This window comes from Ranitomeya variabilis, chromosome 2, assembly GCF_051348905.1.
Source record: "Ranitomeya variabilis isolate aRanVar5 chromosome 2, aRanVar5.hap1, whole genome shotgun sequence".
NCBI classification, from domain to species: Eukaryota; Metazoa; Chordata; class Amphibia; order Anura; family Dendrobatidae; genus Ranitomeya; species Ranitomeya variabilis.
The window spans coordinates 524,312,098-524,335,990 of NC_135233.1; the positions used below are offsets into that span (position 1 = coordinate 524,312,098).

The 23,893-nt window shown below is 37.8% G+C and overlaps 1 protein-coding gene across 5 annotated transcripts in view; it reads right to left on the bottom strand.

Moving 5' to 3' along the window:
* PAX6 (paired box 6) overlaps positions 1-11,244 on the bottom strand; it is a 32,584-nt gene extending 21,340 nt beyond the window's left edge. For 3 of the 5 annotated variants that reach the window (XM_077288078.1, XM_077288073.1, XM_077288075.1), the window contains exons 1-4: positions 3,365-3,529; positions 3,051-3,215; positions 767-832; positions 19-79 (exon numbers count right to left, since the gene is read on the bottom strand). In XM_077288078.1, coding sequence (XP_077144193.1) covers positions 19-28 — 10 coding nt within the window. In that variant the 5' untranslated portion in view covers positions 29-79; positions 767-832; positions 3,051-3,215; positions 3,365-3,529. Of the gene's footprint in view, positions 1-18; positions 80-766; positions 833-3,050; positions 3,216-3,364; positions 3,534-11,082 lie in introns of those variants that run through there. The other 2 variants (XM_077288076.1, XM_077288071.1) reach the window with 2 other exon arrangements.
* Positions 11,245-23,893: the final 12,649 nt, after the last annotated feature.

A 23,893-nucleotide genomic window follows, 5' to 3' on the forward strand; every position in this document is an offset into this window, starting at 1 on the left:
TAGTGATTCATTACTTACTGTTCTGCATGGTGGTGGTGATGATCTGCAGTAAATTCCCACGTGGTGACTCCAAGGGATTCTATTAATAAATAAACACATTTCCTATTAATTAAAAACCAGCTTTTATATGTCCATCAATGAGCAGAAGATTTAATGCTGTTGCACCATTTCTTTTTAAATATATTGTGGCTTAAAATATTTTATAAAAAATGTATTGTAATTTCTAAAAAGGTGCTACAATAGATTAATAAAGAGTGTAAATAAATAAGTATATTCAATTCTGTGTATAAAAATATAATCATGTGTATAAAAATTATCTGGATCATTATTGATAATTACATTATTAAGATTTTATTCAGAAATATTTGTAATTTTAACCTTAAGCATCTAGGGTATGTATGTTCTGTATGTGTGTGTGTATATATATATGTTTGAATGTGTGTGTGTATATATATATATATTTATATATCCATTTATGTGTGTGTATAGATATATATGTATATATGTATATACACATATCACATATATATATTTACGTATATATACACATACATATATTAAACTGCAACATATCTTAACTTGCACATAGCATTCTGACATTGTATTATATATATATATATATATATATATATATATATAATTAGATGTAAAGTATGTGTAAATGTTACTGTGGCGCTAACTAAATATATATATATATATATATATATATATATATATATAAATTATAACAAAAAATGATCATTTTTTTTCATTTTCGGCATCTTACCTGATATTTGCTTTTCCTCTCCCAAATGTAGTACACACTTCAGCATCTGCTCCTAGTATCCTTCCTCTAAGGCAAAAAAAAAGAGGTGAATTAGATTGAGAAAAAATACATTAAAAACATCAGTGCAATTGTGTTACATACTTTTCCACAATTATCTTGAAAGCTTGAATCACCGTAAAGTTTTTATTTTATTTTCCCAAATTTGTTTTTCTGTTATCTCTAATTAGAAAAAAACACTGCAAAAATAATGTGTGTTTTTTTTTTAAAAGATTTCAATATTTTAGGGGAAAAATAATTATAGGGCAAAGTATTACCATAGAAACCAGAGTGTTGCCTGCTAATTAGATAAGGAGTGAGCGCTAACAGCTGGGCGAGCGCTGATCGTCAGTTTTCAAATTTTCAGCTTCTTTTTCTGCAAGTAACTTTTAAGTTTTAGCAGTTTAGATCTTTCCGTCGCTGACTGTACAATGACACACGTTGTCGATCTGGCTTTAAAAAGTAAAACCAGGAGGGGGTGAGGCTACTTAACAAAGCCTACAATGATTTTCATTCTGCACCATCTACCCAAAACCAAAGTCGATGAATGCAAAGCAAAGGCAACAGCCCAGTTCTAGAATAAAACTTACAGCAAATCTCCCCTTTTTTCCTCAGTTAACTCTTCCTGTTTTGTGTTAGGACCACGATGTTGTAGCAGATATTTAGCAATAAAATAGGAAAATAGCATTTATTTCTGTGAATATTTTTGGAAGGTAATTGTGTTACTGGTGCGGGTTGTTAGGGGTTTGATAAAGGCACACAACAGCTCTGTGGGGAGCTCAATTGGCAATAGACAATCACAAAAGACAAGGCACTGGATGGTTTCAGTAATAAGGAATAAAAAGGGGATGATGGTCGCATAAAATGAAATAAAAATAAGCGTTTGCCTGTCTCTTCCAAATTGCTGCTGTGCTTCTTTTATATGCAAAATGAATATTAATGTCCCCAACTAATATTTGGAAACTTGGCACCAGTAAATGTGACCCAAGTAAGATTTCTCACCACTGGCAGATAATTGGTGACTATTTCCAGTGATTGATATTAATAATGCAGCAGTGTAACCAGTTTCCTTCATATTCCGGGCCGGTGGCTGAGGACACTGATTTGTAAACACTTGTTTTCTGGGTAACCGAGCATATCCCTTGTAAGACTCCTGCACAGAACACCACTAATCTCGCCTATAACAACATGCTTAATCCAGGCTGCGGACAGTTTGCAGAGTCAATTTATTATGTAAATCGAGTAAAAGCCTAACCTTCCTAAAATGCCACAAAATCATCATTTCAGCTATCATGTTAATTGTAAAACCAATTTGTGCAAATAGCAACAGGCATGGCCTTGTTCTAGCACACGCACTGACACAATGTGCTGCAGTACTAAAGAAATGCACCTTGTATTATGTTGTATTATTTACAATATGGTTACTACAAAGGAGCAAATTAATTTTTAATAATAATAAATTGTGTAACGCGGAAATGATATTTTAATAATTCTAATGATAAATTTACCACAATGTAACAAGTGACAAGATTTACTAACAGTGATACGATGTAACAAATCCGCTTCCACAAACTTCACAATGATTTCTACAAACTCATAAACAAATCCGCCTGTTCCCCCCACACCAGAGTGTGTCTGTACACGGTGTAAGGGGGTGATAATTTCCACATCACCTGCTTATGAGGAGTACTAATCCCACTATATTTACATAGCACAAAGCCACAAACTTTCCACAATCCCACCATAAATGTACAGCCTAATGGATGGTCAGTGCCCTGCCATTGCACACATTACAAGTGGGCTACATTGCTAAGTAAAGGCAGCACAAGACCTTTCTGAATTTGGTGAAAATTAAGGATATTGTTGGTTTCAATTCAGAGCGGCATATTACTTTATACCATGGTCATTTCATATATTTACAAATATGTATGAGATATGTTAGATGGATGTCCACACGTGGTACTTCCAAAATCTCCAAGGGGAAAAAAGTAAATCTATATATTGGCCATTTACAATGATGGCTGTTTAGGGTATTCCCATAGCGCCTTGTAAATTGTATTATTACCTATATCCAAAATCTTACATATAAGATAAATCATACATAAAGCTATACAACATAGAATCCCGAGCATCGCTGCCCTCTCTATAGCAAAGTTGGACACTTGAGTGTGCCAGAAGAAGTAAAACTGTGCAGGCAAGACGTGGCGTGTGCACAGTCCGGAGCCTCGCAGCGGGCACGGCAGCTCACCTGGAAGAGGCATCCTATGTTTGCAGGCTCCTCTTGGTAACTGGGGTGTTGCTTAATAAAGAGTTGCTGATTTATTTTGTAGTGCCCAGGAAGGATGAAGCAGCTCCCCTTCCTCTCCTTCTCTGTCTCCCAGGGATGAGCCTCCTTGTTGTTGTTGGTCAGATTCTGAGGAGGAGATAGAGATTGACAATAAGAAGAACTGTCAGGGAGGCAGGGAGAGTGTGAGAGCAGTGCACAGGCACCGTGCACACCTATACTGATTGGTGATGCTTCATGTGTATTAATGTATGTGTGCTTGCTCCTAGTTGCCTCACCTCCACTGTTCTTCACTGGCCCATTAGTAAAGGCTGACCCCTGTCATCATGTCCCAGTAAAACACTTCCTCCTCCTGCTTCTCCTCCACCACCAGAGCGGGAAATGAGGCAGTGCTTGGGCTTTGCTTTCAAACCCACTAATCACTCTAGACATGCAAATGCACTGACTACTCCACACACAAAATATTGCTTTATGCAAAGCACCGGGGCTAGCCCTGCACATGCCTATTGGCTGCTCCCCCAGTGCATGCCTCCATTGGCTCCTTTCTTTCAATATGAATACACTTTTTTTTTTCACGGCACAGATTTTTTGTTGTGTACTGATTTCTCTCCCTATAGCTGCGTGTGCGCGCGTATGTGTGTGTGTATATGTGTGTGTATGTGTGTGTGCATGTGTGTGTATGTGTGTCTGTGTGCAAGTGTGTATGTATGTGTGTGTGTATGTATGTGTGTGTATATATGTGTGTGTGCATGTGTGGGTATGTTGTGTGTTTGTATGTGTGTGTGTGCATGTGCGCACCTGTGTATATGTATGTATGTGTGTGTATGTGTGCGTGCGTGCATGTGTGCGTGCATGTGTGCACATGTGTATATGCATGTGTGTGTATGTATGTGTGTTTGTATGTGTGTGTGCATGTGCGCACCTGTGTTTATGTATGTATGTGTGTGTATGTATGTGTATGTATGTGTGTGCATGTATGTGTGTTTGTTTGTGTGTATGTATGTGTGTATGTATGTATGTGTGTGTTTGTATGTGTGTTTGTATGTGTGTGTGTATGTTTGTGTATGTTGTGTGTGTGCATGTGCGCACGTGTGTATATGTATGTGTGTGTATTTGTATGTGTGTGCATGTGTGCACCTGTGTATGTGTGTGTGTGTGTCACAATTTGTGAAGCAGTAATTCAAGATTTCATGATTGGACCGCACTCAAATCATTTCTTCAGGATTAAATCAGATGGCTCTTCAGTGCAACTTTTGAAGATGGATACCCCCCATTTATTTTTTGCTTCCTTTTTTTTAATGACTCCTCTGATGCACTAGAAGGTATCACTACCTGACAAGTCGTGTTCCTATCTGAATGAAGCCGCTGTGAATGTGCACTGCTCACAATAGGAGTGAAATAATTTTCCTTGTAAGCTGCGTTTTGTTGTAAAAGGGCCATTTTAAGTGTGAATGTGGGACATTTGCATTTTGGAGAAAAAAAGCCTCAGTAGACAATAGGGATAAGCAAAATATCATTCACATGTTAAGAGCATAAATATTTGGGAGACAGGAGCATTGTAAGCTGGGAATTGCCCCCAGCCATGTAAGAACGCCAGTCTTTTCCTTTTTTTTTTTTGTTTTAAAGAAGACCCTGTCCCAAGACTTTAGGAGCAAATTCTCCACTCACTAAGTGTATTGACTGAGTCGCCTTAAGTGTCCTTGGCAAACAATTACAAACTTCTTCCACGTGTCATTGTTGACTAAAGTATTTTTTTTTCTTTAATCTAAGACGTCATCAAAATTAAGAGTCACTTTGACCTTTATGCGAGATAATTGTGCAATCTTCTTCAGAGTGGAATGAATTCTATTTTCCCGCAGGTAAAGAAGAAGCATTATATATATGTGCGTGATATGTGCTGAAATAGTATAAACAGAGGAAGCCGAGCTCCACTGCTGCCTGACAATGTGGTGTCTTAAGTAATGGCTGCATTACAAATTCAGCTCTGCTGTTCCTGTAGATATCGTGTTCTGTATGCTGTGCTTGTGCTAAAGTTGCCAGTGCTGATACTGTTATACGTATAGAAAGGGCATGACACACACAGTTATGTACACATACCCATATATGTATATATATTGATAGATATAGATTTATATATATATTTTTTTCACTAAATATATATACAAAATGAGGGCAACACTTAAGGGGTCCAAGTGAAAAAAAAGTGGAGTTTTATTCACTCCCTTATATAAAATGATTCAGCTCCCAAACTGACATGTCAAGCACCGTGACATGTTAGCAATATATATGTGTATATGTATACATATATGCGTGCGTGTGTATATATATATGTGTGTGTGTGTGTATATATATATATATGTGTGAATTTATATATATATATATACATATATATATATATATACATGTGTGTGTGTGTATATAAATATATATGTGTGTGTGTGTGTGTATATATATGTGTGTGAATTTATATATATATATGTGTGTGGGTATAAATATATATAAATATATGTGTGTGTATATGTGTGTGTATATATGTGTGAATTTATATATATGTATATATATATATATATATATATATATATATACATGTGTGTGTATATATATTTATGTGTGTGTGTGAATTTATATATATATGTATGTGTATATATGTGTGTGTGTGTAGATATATATATATATATATATATATATATATATACACACATACATATATGGCTGTATATATTTTAACACAAGTTTGCAATTTTTCTGTTGGACAATAGCGCCTTGATTTGTGGCTTTGGGAGGTGACAGCCATCATGTCCTAATAAGTTAACGCTTTTTAGTATTTTGACCACACACCAGAAAGTACATTTGTAGAGTGGTACACTATTAATACACACCTCAGTACACTCCAAAGCAACCCCTGGGTGCAAGTTTTAACGTTACACTTAAAGTACCAGCTTGATCTCTGGTTGCCTTAATTGTTAATTTCACAAGTTTCAAGCATGGAGAAAAAAAGAGACTGAAATAAAGTTAACAATAAAACAAGCCTCGGTGGGGAGAGGGACGGAGAATGCAAGGAGAAGTGGAGAAAATGAAGTATTAGATGTGTACACTTGACTTTTCTTGACATGTGAAAGTGTTAAAAGTCACATCTCATCAATAAAGTATGTGGACAGTGAATGAGAGGGCTGACAAGCATTGCATTCTTACATAGACTACAATAGGGAGACAAACGACTCTGCCAGAGAGTTTGCATGTTAGTGAATGGGAGCAGGATAATGAGCTGCCTGCCTGTCACTCTCTGTCCTCTCTCGGCCTACACACGGCTTCGGTGCCCAGCGGTGCCCCCTCACAGCGGCTCAAGCAGTGCCCCTCATTGTAGTTCCCTGTAAGCTAATACCTGGAGACCTTGTCCCAACCCTCACCGTCTGGGGTGCCAGGGAAACTTATGCCGACATATAGAGCAGATCCAAGTGCAGAAGCCTGAAGAGTTTATGCTATTTTACATTGTGCCAAATGTGGGGCTTTGTGATAGCAGAGTGAGGGCATCTCATCAAATCTATCTTCTGTTTTCTCTTTCTTTCTTTATTCATTCTCTTTCATATTTCCTTTTTCGTTCTTTCTTTCCTATTGAAAGAATGATCTGCACATATTTGTGAAATTGCTAAATCCTTTGCCCCTTGTGATTTGATCTTTTTTTCAGAAGACCTTATAATTAGCACATTGCAATGGTTAGGAGAATGGGGAATTGGGTTACAGTGAACTGGTCACACCCTCCACCGCTGCTTATAACTTACTTAAGAAAATAGAATTCACAAGGAAAAGGCTGCGGCCTTTATTTCCAGAAAAGAAAAAAAAACTTTGGGGTTATTATTGGTTTTCAAGACTGCTAAGAAAATAGGGAACAGAATGGAAACATTTTGAGAAAATTATTAATTTTGTAAGGTTCTTTTTACATATTTTAGTACGTATCCCTAAATATGTGTAGGCTGGATGCTATTTCATAAAGAATCCAATCCTGTCGCCATCCCTCCTCCCTAATTAGAGATGTTTATTAGAAATTATGTTTATCCAGCTGTCATGCAGCAAAAAAAATGCGGCATAATTACCTCTCGCAGATCGGCTTTTCATATGCATATCAGTGCAATGCATTAATATGCTGTAAAATATTGCAGAATTGAAGCCAGTGCACTCACTTGTAATCCAAGTGTGTATAAGAGCTGAAACCCCATGTCCACCCGTCCCCCAGCCTTTGCCGTCCCCTAGTCATTGCCATATCCCAGCCTTTGCCGTGTAACCTCATTTCATGTTGTCTCCGGTGAAAATTGTTGTTATCAATAAAAGAGCAACCTTCGCATTGGGTTACCCGTCCTAGTTATTGTATCACCAAACTGCACTTGCATATTCCAGATGTCACGGAGGACTAAGTGGTTAATAAATTGACCTCTAATTGAAAATATATCATGGAGAAGATACGTAGTGTGCAGTCACTACATCCAAACTGAAGCCGGGAGATCCAGCCACTATGAACACCAGCACTGAGCTGCTCACAGCCTCCATTTACACAGAGATTAAAGTGTTACAAGACTTTATTAATCAATAGTTTATCCTATCAGCATATTATGGTTTGCATCAGAATTCACAACTATATTACCCAGTGGATGAATTAGAAATTGTAAAAAAAAAGTACTTTTAAAATTAAGGGAAATTTTCATTGTCTTAAAGTTAAAACTTAAATTGTCTAATTGTGAACATTTAGGTAAAATATAAATGATTGTTTTCGTAAATGTCCCTTTTAGTTCTATTCTCTTGTTCTGTATTTTCTCTTAAATTATAAATGTATACTAAATATGTTCAATAATGCCTTATCAATTTCATATCGTTCCTGGTCTAGCCACATGTTGCCCAAGGTCAGATTATTTCAGTAGGCTCATGCTTAATGAATTTTACTTAGATTGCAAAGACTCAAGTTGTCTTGTTCTTTGAAAGAGAACAACATTTTTTACATTTTTTTCTTAATTTAAAAACTGATTTCCCTTCTTGTCAACATGGCAAGGGTTAATAGAAGCAGCTCTAATGACAGGATTGCTTTGTATGCTCAGTGTAAGTGAAGTGTACGAACCGTATATTGGTAACCTTTGCTTGTTCTCTATATTGATGCACATGCATGGTTCCAACTCAAAGAGGAAGTCTATGAAAATGAAGATTTTTTTTAATTCCTAGTTGCCCAGTGTATGCATTTGTCGGCCAGTCTCATTGTCCCTTTTGTTTCACATTTTTCTATCAAATAACGAAACTATTTGTCCATCCCTCTGTCTGACCGTTTTCAATTAGCAACTGTTGGGATTAGCACCAACTAATGCCTTCTCTTAAATCATGCTCCTATTTCTGCCTGGGGCAAAGAGGGGTTTTTGTACCCTTCGAAAAGGAAGAAAAAAAGTTTTAGTTTTGGTTTAAAAAAAAGTATAAGGGGAGGGTTTTACTTGAATGCAGATGACGTCATTTTAATGGATACTTGGGGGTGTGTGTGTCAATGACACTTACCAAAGGTGAGTGCTCCAGGCTCCTATCTGTATGATTTCATTTACACCAAAGAGTTTTTTTTAATACTCTAGAGCTATTTACACTTGCCAGGTTGTCACAGACAACTATCTAAAGGTGTCACCAAATATACATTTTACTGAACATGCTAAGGTCAACAAAAAAGTTTTTTCCCTAATAAAATAACATACAAAGACATAAATTATCCCAACACATACTATTGTCTTTATGAAACTTTTATAGAAAACAATTTTATGGCATATTGAACGCTTTGTGTGTTTCCATAAAAGTAATAAGAAATATTTAAAAACGAAATTCTAAAAATCCATTGGGAATGCACGCTTTAATCTGAACTATGTTTCTGATTAATTTATGAATATTACTTATGCATGGTTGTCATTATTATTGATTTTACATATGAATAGAATTTTAGATGTAAAAGCAAATGCAAATACAATGCCTGTTATTCTTCTTATTTAATGATAATAAATATGAGTCTGAAAATTATTTTTATTGTTTTGTTGCCATTTCAATTTCTATTATTGTTTCAATATGTATGTATATCTATAAATATCTGTGTATCTATATGTATTAATGTATTAATTTATATATACATATATATTTTTCTTTTTATATAGATAGATATAAATTGTATTATTATATACAGTTCTGTGTTGGCTATTCTTGTTTGCCTTACAATGTGTCTAATATTTAGTTTTTACAAGTTATATATGTAAATGTGTTCACCATTATAATTGTAAGAAACGTTTGTAAACCTTTGCATATGAATACAACGCAGTGTCTTTATAATATATTAGTAGTGCACTAGTTTTGCGTTTCTGCGCCTGCTATATTTGGGCCAGTGCTATGTGTGTCTCGTTGCATTAATATCTGCTCTGCAAGTCACCTTTTTTAATACCCAGAAAAATGCTTAAAGTCCCCTTGTCCAGATCACTTTGAACCTAGAGATAAACACCATTCCTGACGTGTTAGACTGAAATGCATTTGCCTCTAGGAGAACCAATGACTATTTGTGTATATGGGGCGGTGTTGAAGTTCTTTAGTGTTAGGGACACTGAGTTAAGTGTAAATTCATCATTTTAAAGAAATACACACAAGCCTCTTACATGGCAGAGGAGTACAACCAAGCTGACACTGTCTAAAGTATTTCAAAAGGTAATTATATTTTTCACTTTCTAGAAATCATATATTAATTCAAAACTTTTTTAGACTTATTAAATTTAGTTTTTAGTTCTATGCTTTCCCTTTTTTTTTTTATAAAATTTTCACAGTAATTTTTCTGTATTCAGTTTTTTTTAAGTATTAAGGATTTAAGTATTAATTTGATTTCTGCAAAAGGGCCATCCCAAGCTGTTCCAAACACTTGTAACGTTTAATCTGCGTTAACCATCAAGGCTTTAAACAGCTCAATGATGACTTTATTAATTTTTATTAGGGAGTGCAAATCCCAGTCTGTAGCTCAACTCGGATCTTCAGGAGCAAATATAGCAATAAAGTATTTTTTTTTTTATTTTTCAATGCTATTTTTCACTTTATTTGTTATTCTGAGATTTGTTTATAAATTGCGGCATATAAAAATGTAGACTATTTTGAATGTTCTTTAAAAAAAAATGGAAAAATAAAAAATTTCACTAAAAAGTCGACTTATAAAAGATTACACTTTACTTTTTTTCAAATGTAATAATGTAATATATTTAAATATTTATTACATTTTTATAATATTCTTATAATTTGAAAAAGTATATACATATATATATATTTATATATATATATATATGTACCTATATAATATGTGTATAGAAAATGTATATCTATTACTTCTTTCTTTCATACTACATAAATTTCAGAAAAGTGTAAACCAAAAAGGTAAAGATTGCAGCATAGAAAAGGTTTCCAATCTATTTGTAATTTTTCTGTTAAAGTGCCAGTGTTTTCATTCTGATACCAGCATGTCAGGCCATGATAGTTCTTTTCTCTCTTTAAATTCGATTTTCTTCAGTAAGTTTTTCATCAGCCGAGGAGGGTGTGACCGGCGCACTGTAACTCAACTCCCTATTCCCCTAGCCGCTGAAAATCACTAATTATAAGGTCTTCCGAAAAAAAAGATCAAATCACAAGGGGTAAAGGTAAAGGATTGTCAATTCTCACAACTATTTGCAGCACATTCTTCCATTACACAAGAAAAGAATGAACACTTCCAGCTATTCAGCCAAACACATCTGAGAACTGTACGTCTATTATAGTCCATGGCATTCGGAGGATTTTACCTTTGGATTTTTATTCTCTAGTTTTGATAAATTTCTAAAATCTTAATGTTGTAAATTCTCTGCAGGAAAACTCAGCTTATAACATGAATGATAAGGCTATAGGATATCTCGGCAAACAGGCAGAACAAATACAGCAGATAGCCTGGGATTAGCACCATTTACACAAGTATTAAGAAAAAAATTACCTGTTGCAGCCTGCAAGGAGCAATTCACACGATCTGTGATGATAATTCTGGCACTTGTGCTTTTTCGTGATAGTTAAGAAGTGGCAGATTGGATCTTCAGTTTTTACATGAGAATCTGCCACTCAGATTAAATGTCAATGACAGGAAAAAGCCCGGGTGTGCGACTACACTCTAACTTTCCCTTAATATCAATGCCAGCTGAGCCCTGATTGGCTGAGACAGGCCGGTGACATCACAGGGGAGAGTAGTGCTCTCCATACTACCCTATTAATAAGGAGAGAGGGGACACACAGGCCTGGCTAATCTGGATTATTATTATTATTAATATTATTATTAATCATTAATACAAATGAGTGTAATAGATGAAATGTGATCTATAGATGTGTGTATATATATAATGCATTAATGAGTATATGAAATAGTTAATCATGAATTTAAAATTAGGAGCAAGAAAACAAATATAAATAATAGATATTTTAACAATAAAGGTGTAGATCTTAATTTAATATTGTTAAATGCTATTAATGTTTTAATTTTTTTTTACATACACTTTACATATCTATCTGTTATCTACCTATTATCTATCTATCTATCTATCTATCTATCTATCTATCTATCTATCTATTATCTGTCTATAATCTAGCTATCTATGATCTATATTCTATCTATCTATCTATCTATCTATCAATATATCTATCTATCTATCTATTATCTATTTATCTGATATTTATCTATTATCTCTCTATCTATCATCTATCTATCTATTATCTATCTATTTATTACCTATTATATATCTATTATCTATCGATTATCTATCTATCTATATCTATCTATCTATCTATCTATCTATTATCTATCAATTATTTATCTATCTATCTATTATCTATCTACGGTATCTATTATCTATCTATTTATTATCTATTTTCTATCTATTATGTATTTATTATTTATCTATCTATTATATATCTATCTATTATCTATCTGTCTATTATCTAGCTATTATCTATGTATTATCTAGTTATTATCTATTGTTTATCTATTATCTATCTATCTATCTATCTATCTATCTATTTTCTATCTATCTATCTATCTATCTATCTATCTATCTATCTATCTATCTATCATCTATCATCTATCTATCCATTCTATCTTTAATTGATCTGTCTATTATCTAGCTATTAACTATCGTCTATCTATTACCTATATATGCACAAAGTATGGAGGGTAATTCACCTGATCTGTGTATATTTACCCCCTTGAACCTCCTTCTTTTTGTAAATTTGTTGGTGCTATATAAAATAATGTTTCGTTATAGAAATATTTACACCACAATGTAGTTTTATTCATTGTACAATATATTCGTTATGCACATAATAAAATATAAGTTTTGTCATCAGTCAGAAATCTTGATTATGTCTGTTCATCACTGAATGAAATGCATACTGTTCTTTTAGTAGAATGCTTCTCATAATAAAGTATTTACTACAGAGCATTCACATACACATATAGAATGAAGGTATTCATGTGTATATATTTACTGGTCACTATTGTCGTTTTAGCACATATTATCCAATGTGCACTTGTAAAATTAGTGAGTAAATAAAATGTAGCAGAGCCAAGCTTTGACATTTCATATCCCATTGCAGTGTTATCTGTGGTATTACATGGGACTGCAGGTAAATTACCTCATTATACTGATTGAAAATAGTGGTTGTGCTGTACATTAGAGTTACTGGCAAAATCATTCTTGCAATCTCTGTACATGAGTGTATTATACGTACATGCACACACATGTTGCGGTGGTATTGGCAGCAAGTGTTCACATCTGCAGCTATTTGTGTCAAGTCAGCTAATTACTCTCTAAACATACATGACCCCAGAGTGACAGACACTTACCTGTAGCCTATATTATCTGCCGCTGGCCTGTCACCCTTCTGCCACCCATCCACTGACAGATATGATAATATATGTTTGTTTCCGTTGATTTGTAAATAAAGGGAGAGAAAAGAGAGATAATAAATTAATAAAATCCCTAGAGTGCGAGAAATCCTCTAATTCATCCCATCATCTGATAAACAATTGTAATAGTATTGCTTGCCCTTAAAAATGTTTTCTTTACAATTCATTATCTATCTATCTATCTATCTATCTATCTATCTATCTATCTATCTATCTATCTATCTATCTATTATCTATCTATCTATCTCTCTATCCCATATCTATCTATCTATCTATCTATCATCTGTCTATCTATCTATATATCTATCTATCTATCTATTTATCATCTATCTATCTATCTATCTATCCCATATCTATCTATCTATCATCTATCATCTATCATCTATCTATCGTCTATCTATTATCTATCTATCTATTATCTATCTATCTATCTATCTATCTATCTATCTATCTATCTATCATCTCTATTTATCTATCTATTATCTATCTATCATTTATCTATTATCTATCTATCATCTATCTATCTATCTTTCTATTATCTATATATCATCTATCTATCTATCTATCTATCTATCTATCTATCTATCTATCTATCTATCTATCTAGTATCTATCATTTATCTATTATCTATCTATCTATTATCTATCTATCTATCTATTATCTATCTATCATCTCTATCTATCTATCTATTATCTATCTATCATTTATCTATTATCTATCTATTATCTATCTATCTATTATCTATATATCATCTATCTATCTATCTATCTATCTATCTATCTATCTATCTATCTATCTATTATCTATCATTTATCTATTATCTAGCTATCTATTATCTATCATCTATCTATAATCTATTATCTATCTATCTTGCTATCTGTTATCTATCTATCTTTCTGTCTATAATCTATCTATCTATCTATCTATCTATCTATCTATCTATCTATCTATTATTTATCTATCATCTATCTATTATGTATCTATTGTATCTATCTATCTATCTATCTATTATCTATCATATCTCTGTGTATCTATCTATTATCTATCTATTATCTATCATCTGTCTATCCATATATCTATCTTTCTATCTATATATCTATCTATCTATCTATCTATCTATCTATCTATCTATCTATTATCTATCATTTATCTATTATCTAGCTATCTATTATCTATCATCTATCTATAATCTATTATCTATCTATCTTGCTATCTGTTATCTATCTATCTTTCTGTCTATAATCTATCTATCTATCTATCTATCTATCTATCTATCTATCATCTATCTATTATGTATCTATTGTATCTATCTATCTATCTATCTATCTATCTATCTATTATCTATCATATCTCTGTGTATCTATCTATTATCTATCTATTATCTATCATCTGTCTATCCATATATCTATCTTTCTATCTATATATCTATCATCTATCTATCTATCTATCTATCTATCTATCTATCTATCTATCATCTATTTATCTATTATCTATCATCTATTATCTACTGTATCTATTATCTATCGTATATCTATGTATCTATCTATTATCTATCTATCTATTATCTATCTATCTACCTATCATCTATCTATTTATCTATCTATAGATCTATCTGTCCATCTATCTATTTTCTATCTATCTATTTATCTATCTATCTATCTATCTATCTATCTATCTATCTATCTATCTACCTGTCTATCCGTCTATCCTGTCTATCCTGTCTATCCGTGTGTTGACCTGTGTTCTCTGCCCACTGTTTGCTCACATTACATAGTAGAGGTACAACACTTTTCCAGCAGGTTTCTCAGGAAACTGGTGGCTAATATTTCACTGGCTTAAAAGTGGTAGCCTGGGAAAGAGCTGTCACAAAGGTGTTTTACTGATTATTTGGAGTTGTTGCCATTAAGGGACTCGGAATCCCTGCAACCCAGCAGGGTTCTTGAAGGAAGCATTGGAAACACCATGGCTCCCGCCTGCTTATCTGTCTGTCAATAATAGGAGATGGATCCTGAGCCTGGACCAGGTGCTCTTACCACCCCCTATCCAAACTGCACTGCTCTCCAGAAATCAATGAGGCATAAAGAGAAGTCTGCCTGGCCTGACTACATGGAGTGCACATACTGCCAGGCACACACTGAGCGTGCACACAGAAAGACACAGTGTACACTCTTGTCAGACAGACATACTATGTGAACACTGTCTAGAACAGCAGCATCTATGCCCCTACACACACACATACACTGCCTCCCTGTACATAGATACATAAACCTATGAGATCTATAACTTTGTATATAAACTTACTACCATTACTGAAAAATCAGAAGCCACCAGAAATTGGACTATCTGGACTACTGACAAGTCACACAACTATCTCTTCTTGTATGAGCGGCCATGGCAGTTTTAGCAGCACTTCCCTTACCCTGCAGAAAAGGTTTGCTGCCTCTGTGTTCTACATTTTTTAAATTGGGCAAAGCAGCTTGTGGCAGCCCCGACACTTAGCTCCAGGTAAAATGCCCCGTCACATCACATGCCCGGCACATCACATGCCCGGCACATCACATGCCCCTCCACGTCACATGCCCTGCCACATCACATGCCCCGCCATGTCACATACCCATCACATCACAGGCCCTGGCACATGCCCCATCACATCACATGCCCCGCCATGTCACATACCCATCACATGCCCCATCACATCATATGCCCTGCTACTTCACATGCCCCACCACGTCACATGCCCCGCCATGTCACATTCCCCACCACGTCACATACCCTGCCACATCACATGCCTCGCCTCATCACATACCCATCACATGACATGCCCCGCCATGTCACCTGCCTCGCCACATCACATGCCCCGCCACGTCACATGCTCCACCACATCACATGCCCTGCCACGTCACATGCCCCGCTACGTCACATGCCCCGCCAGGCCACATGCACAGCCACATCACATGCCCCACCACATCACATGCCTCACTACGTCACATGCCCTGCCATGCTATATGCTCCACTACATCACATGCCCCGCCAAGTCACAGGCCTGGCCACATCACATGCTCCACCATGTCACATACCCATCACATCACATGCCCTGTCACATCATATGCCCTGCCACGTCACATGCCCCACCACACCGCATGCCCCACCACGTCACATGCCCCACCACGTCACATTCCCCACCACGTCACATACTCCACCACATCACATGCCTTGCCACATCACATACCCATCACATCACATACCCCATCACATGCCTCGCCACATTACATGCCCCGCCACGTCACACGCCACACCACATCACATGCCCCGCTACATTACATGCACCACCACGCCACATGGCCGACCGACCACATCACATGCCCTGCCACGTCACATTCCCCACTACATCACATGCCCCAACAGGCCACATGCACTTCCACATCACATGCCCCACCACATGACATGCCCCGCTACATCACATGCCCTGCTACGCCATATGCCCCACCACATAATGCTCGGCTACATCACATGCCACACCACATCACATGCCCCACCAAGCCACAGGCTAGGCCACATCACATTCTCCGCCATGCCACATGTCGGGCCACATCACATGCCCCGCCACCTCACATGCCCCGCCACACCACATGTCTCGCTGCATCACATGTGCACACCTGGTTCATGACCTGAATTTAAGTGAATAGTGATAAACAAAAGTCAACAAATGCTGTGCTACCACGTATTACTACTCTAACACACTACTCATAGGGGAAACAGGCAGTTAGTTGCTTGGCCTAACTTATTATTATTAATGTGTGATGTCTAAGGTTTACGCATACACATCCAGATATATAGTACACAGATCCAGAAATGTAATACACACATTCAGAAATGTAATACACATCTAGAAATGTAATACACACATCCAGAAATGTAATACACATCCAGAAATGTAATACACACATCCAGAAATGTAATACACATTCAGAAATATAATACCCACATGCAGGAGAAGGTAATAAGCCGAAACGTACATAGGGGCAGGCATTGGCACCCACCAGATGTAATCTTTGTACTACTAATTATACACGTTTGCTTTTGATTATTTTATGTCTGTGGATATAATAATCTTGTACCAAGTATCTTGATCTATTTGCTTAATGTATAATCATGTGCATTATATTTGTGTGTTTAGTTTTATGTAGTGCCTCTGTACAATATATGGTTGGTCTCCTTTGCCATTTTTCTGGTTCCCCTTTTTTAATGCCTTGCTTGTTTTTTTCTTTTTTCCTATTGTTAATAAAATTTAGTATTTTTTATGATCAGTTCTTGTGTACTTTTTTTTCTTATCTGATTCCATGTTTCTGTACTGAACCTTAACCATGACCAATTCTTGTTGAATAAATAATTCTAGGCTTTTGCTAGGTTAACAAATATATTCTTTGGATTTATTTTGTTGATTAGATGCCTTTATTTTGATTCAACACCCTTTTTATTCATACATCTAGAAATGTAATACACACATGCAGAAATATAATACACATCTAGATATATAATACACACATCCAGAAATATAATACACACATTCAGAAATGTAATACACAAATCCAGAAATGTACCGTAATACAAATCCAGAAATGTAATACACATCCAGAAATGTAATACACATCCAGAAATGTAACACACATCCAGATATGTAATACACACATCTAGATATATAATACACACATCCAGAAATGTAATACACATCCAGATATATAATAACATAGTAACATAGTTAGTAAGGCCGAAAAAAGACATTTGTCCATCCAGTTCAGCCTATATTCCTATATTCCATCATAATAAATCCCCTGATCTACATCCTTCTACAGAACCTAATAATTGTATGATACAATATTGTTCTGCTCCAGGAAGACATCCAGGCCTCTCTTGAACCCCTCGACTGAGTTCGCCATCACCACCTCCTCAGGCAAGCAATTCCAGATTCTCACTGCCCTAACAGTAAAGAATCCTCTTCTATGTTGGTGGAAAAACCTTCTCTCCTCCAGACGCAAAGAATGCCCCCTTGTGCCCGTCACCTTCCTTGGTATAAACAGATCCTCAGCGAGATATTTGTATTGTCCCCTTATATACTTATACATGGTTATTAGATCGCCCCTCAGTCGTCTTTTTTCTAGACTAAATAATCCTAATTTCGCTAATCTATCTGGGTATTGTAGTTCTCCCATCCCCTTTATTAACTTTGTTGCCCTCCTTTGTACTCTCTCTAGTTCCATTATATCCTTCCTGAGCACCGGTGCCCAAAACTGGACACAGTACTCCATGTGCGGTCTAACTAGGGATTTGTACAGAGGCAGTATAATGCTCTCATCATGTGTATCCAGACCTCTTTTAATGCACCCCATGATCCTGTTTGCCTTGGCAGCTGCTGCTTGGCACTGGCTGCTCCAGGTAAGTATATCATTAACTAGGATCCCCAAGTCCTTCTCCCTGTCAGATTTACTCAGTGGTTTCCCGTTCAGTGTGTAATGGTGATATTGATTCCTTCTTCCCATGTGTATAACCTTACATTTATCATTGTTAAACCTCATCTGCCACCTAATACACATCCAGAAATGTAATACACATCCAGATATATAATGCACACATCCAGAAAGGTAATTCACAAATCATGAAATATAATACACATCCTAAAATATAATACACAGATTCAGAGATATAATACACATCCAGAAATATAATACACTTCCAGAAATGTAATACATATCCAGAAACATAATACACACATCCAGAAATGTAATACACATCCAGAAATGTAATACACACATTCAGAAATGTAATTTGCACATCCAGAAATGTAATACACACATCCAGAAATGTAATACACACATCCAGAAATGTGATACACATCCAGAAATATAATACACATCCAGAACTGTAATACACTCACCAGAAATTTTACACACTTCCATAAATGTAATACACACACAGAAATTTTTATACACATCCAGAAATATTATACACACATCCAGACATAATACACACATCCAGAAATGTAATACACACATTCAGAAATATAACACACATCCAGAAATATAATACATTTCCAGAAATGTATTGCTCATCTAGAAAGGTAATACACACATCCAGAAACATAATACACACGTCCACAAATGTAATACACATCGAGATATATAATACACATCCAGATTTATAATACACACATCAAGCAAGATAATACACACATCTTGAAATATAATACGCACATCTAGAAATAGAATACACATCCTAAAATATAATACACACATCCAGAAATGTAATACACACATCCAGAGATGCAATAGACATCCAGAAATATAATACACTTCCAGAAATGTAATACTCATCTAGAAAGGTAATACACATATTCAGAAATGTAATACACATCAAGAAAGATAAAACACACTGTTATGATCTGGTGGCCTAAGAGCAGCATGAGACGTACTCTGGAGAAGGTGGTACCTGTACTGACCGCAGACCCTGAACTTAACACCGCAACTAGAAGTAGCCGTGGAATGTACCTAGCGCTCCCTAGACATCTCGACACAGCCGGAGGACTAATTACCCCTAGAGATAGAAAAGGGAAAACTATCTTGCCTCAGAGAAAATCCCCAAAGGATACGAAAGCCCCCCACAAACATTGACTGTGAGAGGAGAGGGAAAAAACATACACAGACTGAAATCAGAATTTAGCAAAGGAGGCCACTTCTAGCTAAATAGAAAGGATAGGACAGAGTACTATGCAGTCAGTATTAAAACACTAGAAAATATCCACCACAGAAAATACAAAATGTCCACAGCTAACTAAAGATATGGAGGGTATATCTGCATCTCCAGAGATACCAGCTTGGCTAAACAAATCCTTATACAGACCAAGCTGGACAAGACAAAAACATGGAAAAGAACTGAACAATAAGGCCACAGCATGTGGACAGCAAAAAATCAAGGCCAGAACTTATCTTTGTTGAAATGAACTGCAAAGCAGGAGAGACCAGGCAGAGATGTGAATCCTCCAGGAACAATGGACAACTGGCACTGACTAAAGGGTGAAGCAAGACTAAATAGCCCAGTCAGAATTGCAAAAAGTGAACACACCTGACAAATGCTGCGATTCAGAGACAGCAGCGCTACCACTTACAACCACCGGAGGGAGCCCAAGAGCAGAATTCACAACAGTACCCCCCCCTTGAGGAGGGGTCACCGAACCCTCACCAGAGCCCCCAGGCCGATCCGGATGAGCCAAATGAAAGGCACGAACCAAATCATCAGCATGAACATCGGAGGCAACAACCCAAGAATTATCCTCCTGGCCATAACCCTTCCATTTGACAAGATACTGAAGTTTCCGCCTCGAAAAACGAGAATCCAAAATCTTCTCAACCATATACTCCAACTCCCCATCAATCAACACCGGGGCAGGAGGATCAACACAGGGAACAATGAGCACCACATATTTCCGCAACAAAGATCTATGAAAAACATTATGGATGGAAAAAGAGGCTGGAAGGGCCAAACGAAAAGACACTGGATTGATAATCTCAGAAATCCTATAAGGGCCAATAAACCGAGGCTTAAACTTAGGGGAAGAAACCTTCATAGGGACATGACGGGAAGACAACCAGACCAAATCCCCAACCCGAAGCCGGGAACCAACACACCGACGACGGTTAGCAAAACGCTGAGCCCCCTCCTGAGACAACACCAAATTGTCAACAACATGAGCCCAAATTTGCTGCAACCTGTCAACCACAGAGTCCACCCCAGGACAATCAGAAGGCTCAACCTGCCTCGAAGAAAAATGAGGATGAAAACCAGAGTTACAAAAGAAGGGTGAAACCAAGGTAGCAGAACTAGCCCGATTATTAAGGGCAAACTCGGCCAATGGCAAGAAAGCCACCCAGTCATCCTGATCAGCATCCTGAGCATCTCAAATAAGTTTCCAAAGTCTGATTAGTTTGCTCGGTTTGGCCATTTGTCTGAAGATGAAATGCGGAAGAAAAAGACAAATCAATGCCCAGCCTAGCACAAAAGGCCCGCCAAAACCTAGAAACAAACTGGGAACCTCTATCGGACACAATATTCTCCGGAATGCCATGCAAACGAACCACATGCTGAAAAAACAACGGAACCAAATCAGAAGAGGAAGGCAACTTAGGCAAAGGTACCAAATGATCCATCTTAGAAAACCGGTCACAAACCACCCAGATAACTGACATCCTCTGGGAAACCGGAAGATCCGAAATAAAATCCATAGAAATATGCATCCAAGGCCTCTCAGGGACCGGCAAAGGCAAAAGCAACCCACTAGCGCGGGAACAGCAAGGCTTGGCCCGCTCACAAGTCCCACAGGACTGCACAAAAGAACGCACATCCCGTGACAAAGAAGGCCACCAAAAGGACCTACCAACCAAATCTCTGGTACCAAAAATCCCAGGATGACCAGCTAACACAGAACAATGAACCTCCGAAATCACTTTACTAGTCCATCTGTCAGGAACAAACAATTTCCCCACTGGACAGCGGTCTGGTTTATCAGCCTGAAATTCCTGAAGAACCCGTCGTAAATCAGGGGAGATGGCAGAAAGAATCACCCCTTCCTTCAGAATACCGACCGGCTCAAGGACCCCAGGAGAATCAGGCAAAAAGCTCCTAGAGAGGGCATCAGCCTTAACATTCTTAGAACCCGGAAGATACGAGACCACAAAATCAAAACGGGAGAAAAACAGGGACCATCAGGCCTGTCTAGGATTCAGCCGTTTGGCAGACTCGAGATAAATCAGATTCTTATGATCGGTCAAGACCACAATACGGTGCTTGGCCCCCTCAAGCCAATGTCGCCACTCCTCAAATGCCCACTTCATAGCCAACAACTCACGATTGCCGACATCATAATTGCGTTCCGCAGGTGAAAACTTTCGAGAAAAGAAGGCACACGGTTTCATCAAGGAACCATCAGAATTCCTCTGAGACAAAACGGCCCCTGCCCCAATCTCAGAAGCGTCAACCTCAACCTGAAAAGGAAGAGAAACATCCGGCTGACGCAACACAGGGGCAGAAGTAAATCGGCGTTTAAGCTCCTGAAAGGCAGAAACAGCAGCAGAGGACCAATTCGTCACATCAGCGCCTTTCTTCGTCAAATTGGTCAGGGGTTTAACCACACTGGAGAAGTTGGCAATGAAACGGCGATAAAAATTAGCAAAGCCCAAAAATTTCTGAAGGCTCTTCACTAGTGTTGAGCATTCCGATACCGCAAGTATCGGGTATCGGCCGATATTTGCTGTATCGGAATTCCGATACCGAGGTCCGATACTTTTGTGGTATCGGGTATCGGTATCGAAACAACATTAATGTAAAAATGTGTAAAAGAGAGAATTAAAATAAAAAATATTGCTATACTCACCTCTCCGACGCAGCCTGCACCTTACCGAGGGAAGCGGCAGCGTTCTTTGTTTAAAATTCGTGCTTTTCTTTCCTTACGTGAAGTCCCGGCTTTGTGATTGGTTGCGTCGCAGTCACATGGGCGACGCAACCAATCACAGCAAGCCGTGACGTAATTTCAGGTCCTTAAGGATTTTAAAATTACGTCCCGGCTTTGTGATTGGTTGCGTCGCAGTCACATGGGCGACGCAACCAATCACAAGCCGTGACGTCACGGGAGGCTGGACATGCGCGCATTTTAAAATGCGCGCTTGTCCAGCCTCCCGTGACGTCCCGGCTTGTGATTGGTTGCGTCGCGATCAACCAATCACAAGCCGGGAGGCTGGACACGCGCGCATTTTAAAATGTGCGCTTGTCCAGCCTCCCGTGACGTCCCGGCTTGTGATTGGTTGCGTCGCGATCAACCAATCACAAGCCGGGAGGCTGGACACGCGCGCATTTTAAAATGTGCGCCTGTCCAGCCTCCCGTGACGTCCCGGCTTGTGATTGGTTGCGTCGCGATCAACCAATCACAAGCCGGGAGGCTGGACAAGCGCGCATTTTAAAATGCGCGCGTGTCCAGCCTCCCGGCTTGTGATTGGTTGACCGCGAAGCAACCAATCACAAGCCGGGACGTCACGGGAGGTTGGACAAGCGCGCATTTTAAAATGCGCGCGTGTCCAGCCTCCCGGCTTGTGATTGGTTGACCGCGACGCAACCAATCACAAAGCCGGGACGTAATTTTAAAATCCTGAAGGACCTGAAATTACGTCACGGCTTGCTGTGATTGGTTGCGTCGCCCATGTGACTGCGACGCAACCAATCACAACGCCGGAACGTAATTTTAAAATCCTGAAGGACCTGAAATTACGTCACGGCTTGCTGTGATTGGTTGCGTCCCGGCCACATGGGCGGCACGCGACCAATCACAAGCCGGGACTTCACGTAAAGGAAAGAAAAGCGCGAATTTTAAACAAAGAACGCTGCCGCTTCCCTCGGTAAGGTGCAGGCTGCGTCGGAGAGGTGAGTATAGCAATATTTTTTATTTTAATTCTTTATTTTACACATTAATATGGATCTCAGGGCCTGAAGGAGAGTTTCCTCTCCTTCAGACCCTGGGAACCATCAGGGATACCGTCCGATACATGAGTCCCATTGACTTGTATTGGTATCGGGTATCGGTATCGGATTGGATCCGATACTTTGCCGGTATCGGCCGATACTTTCCGATACCGATACTTTCAAGTATCGGACGGTATCGCTCAACACTACTCTTCACGGATGTGGGCTGGATCCAATCATGAATGGCCTGAACCTTAACCGGATCCATTTCTATAGATGAGGGAGAAAAAATGAAGCCCAAAAAAGAAATCTTCTGTACTCCAAAGAGGCACTTAGACCCCTTCACAAACAA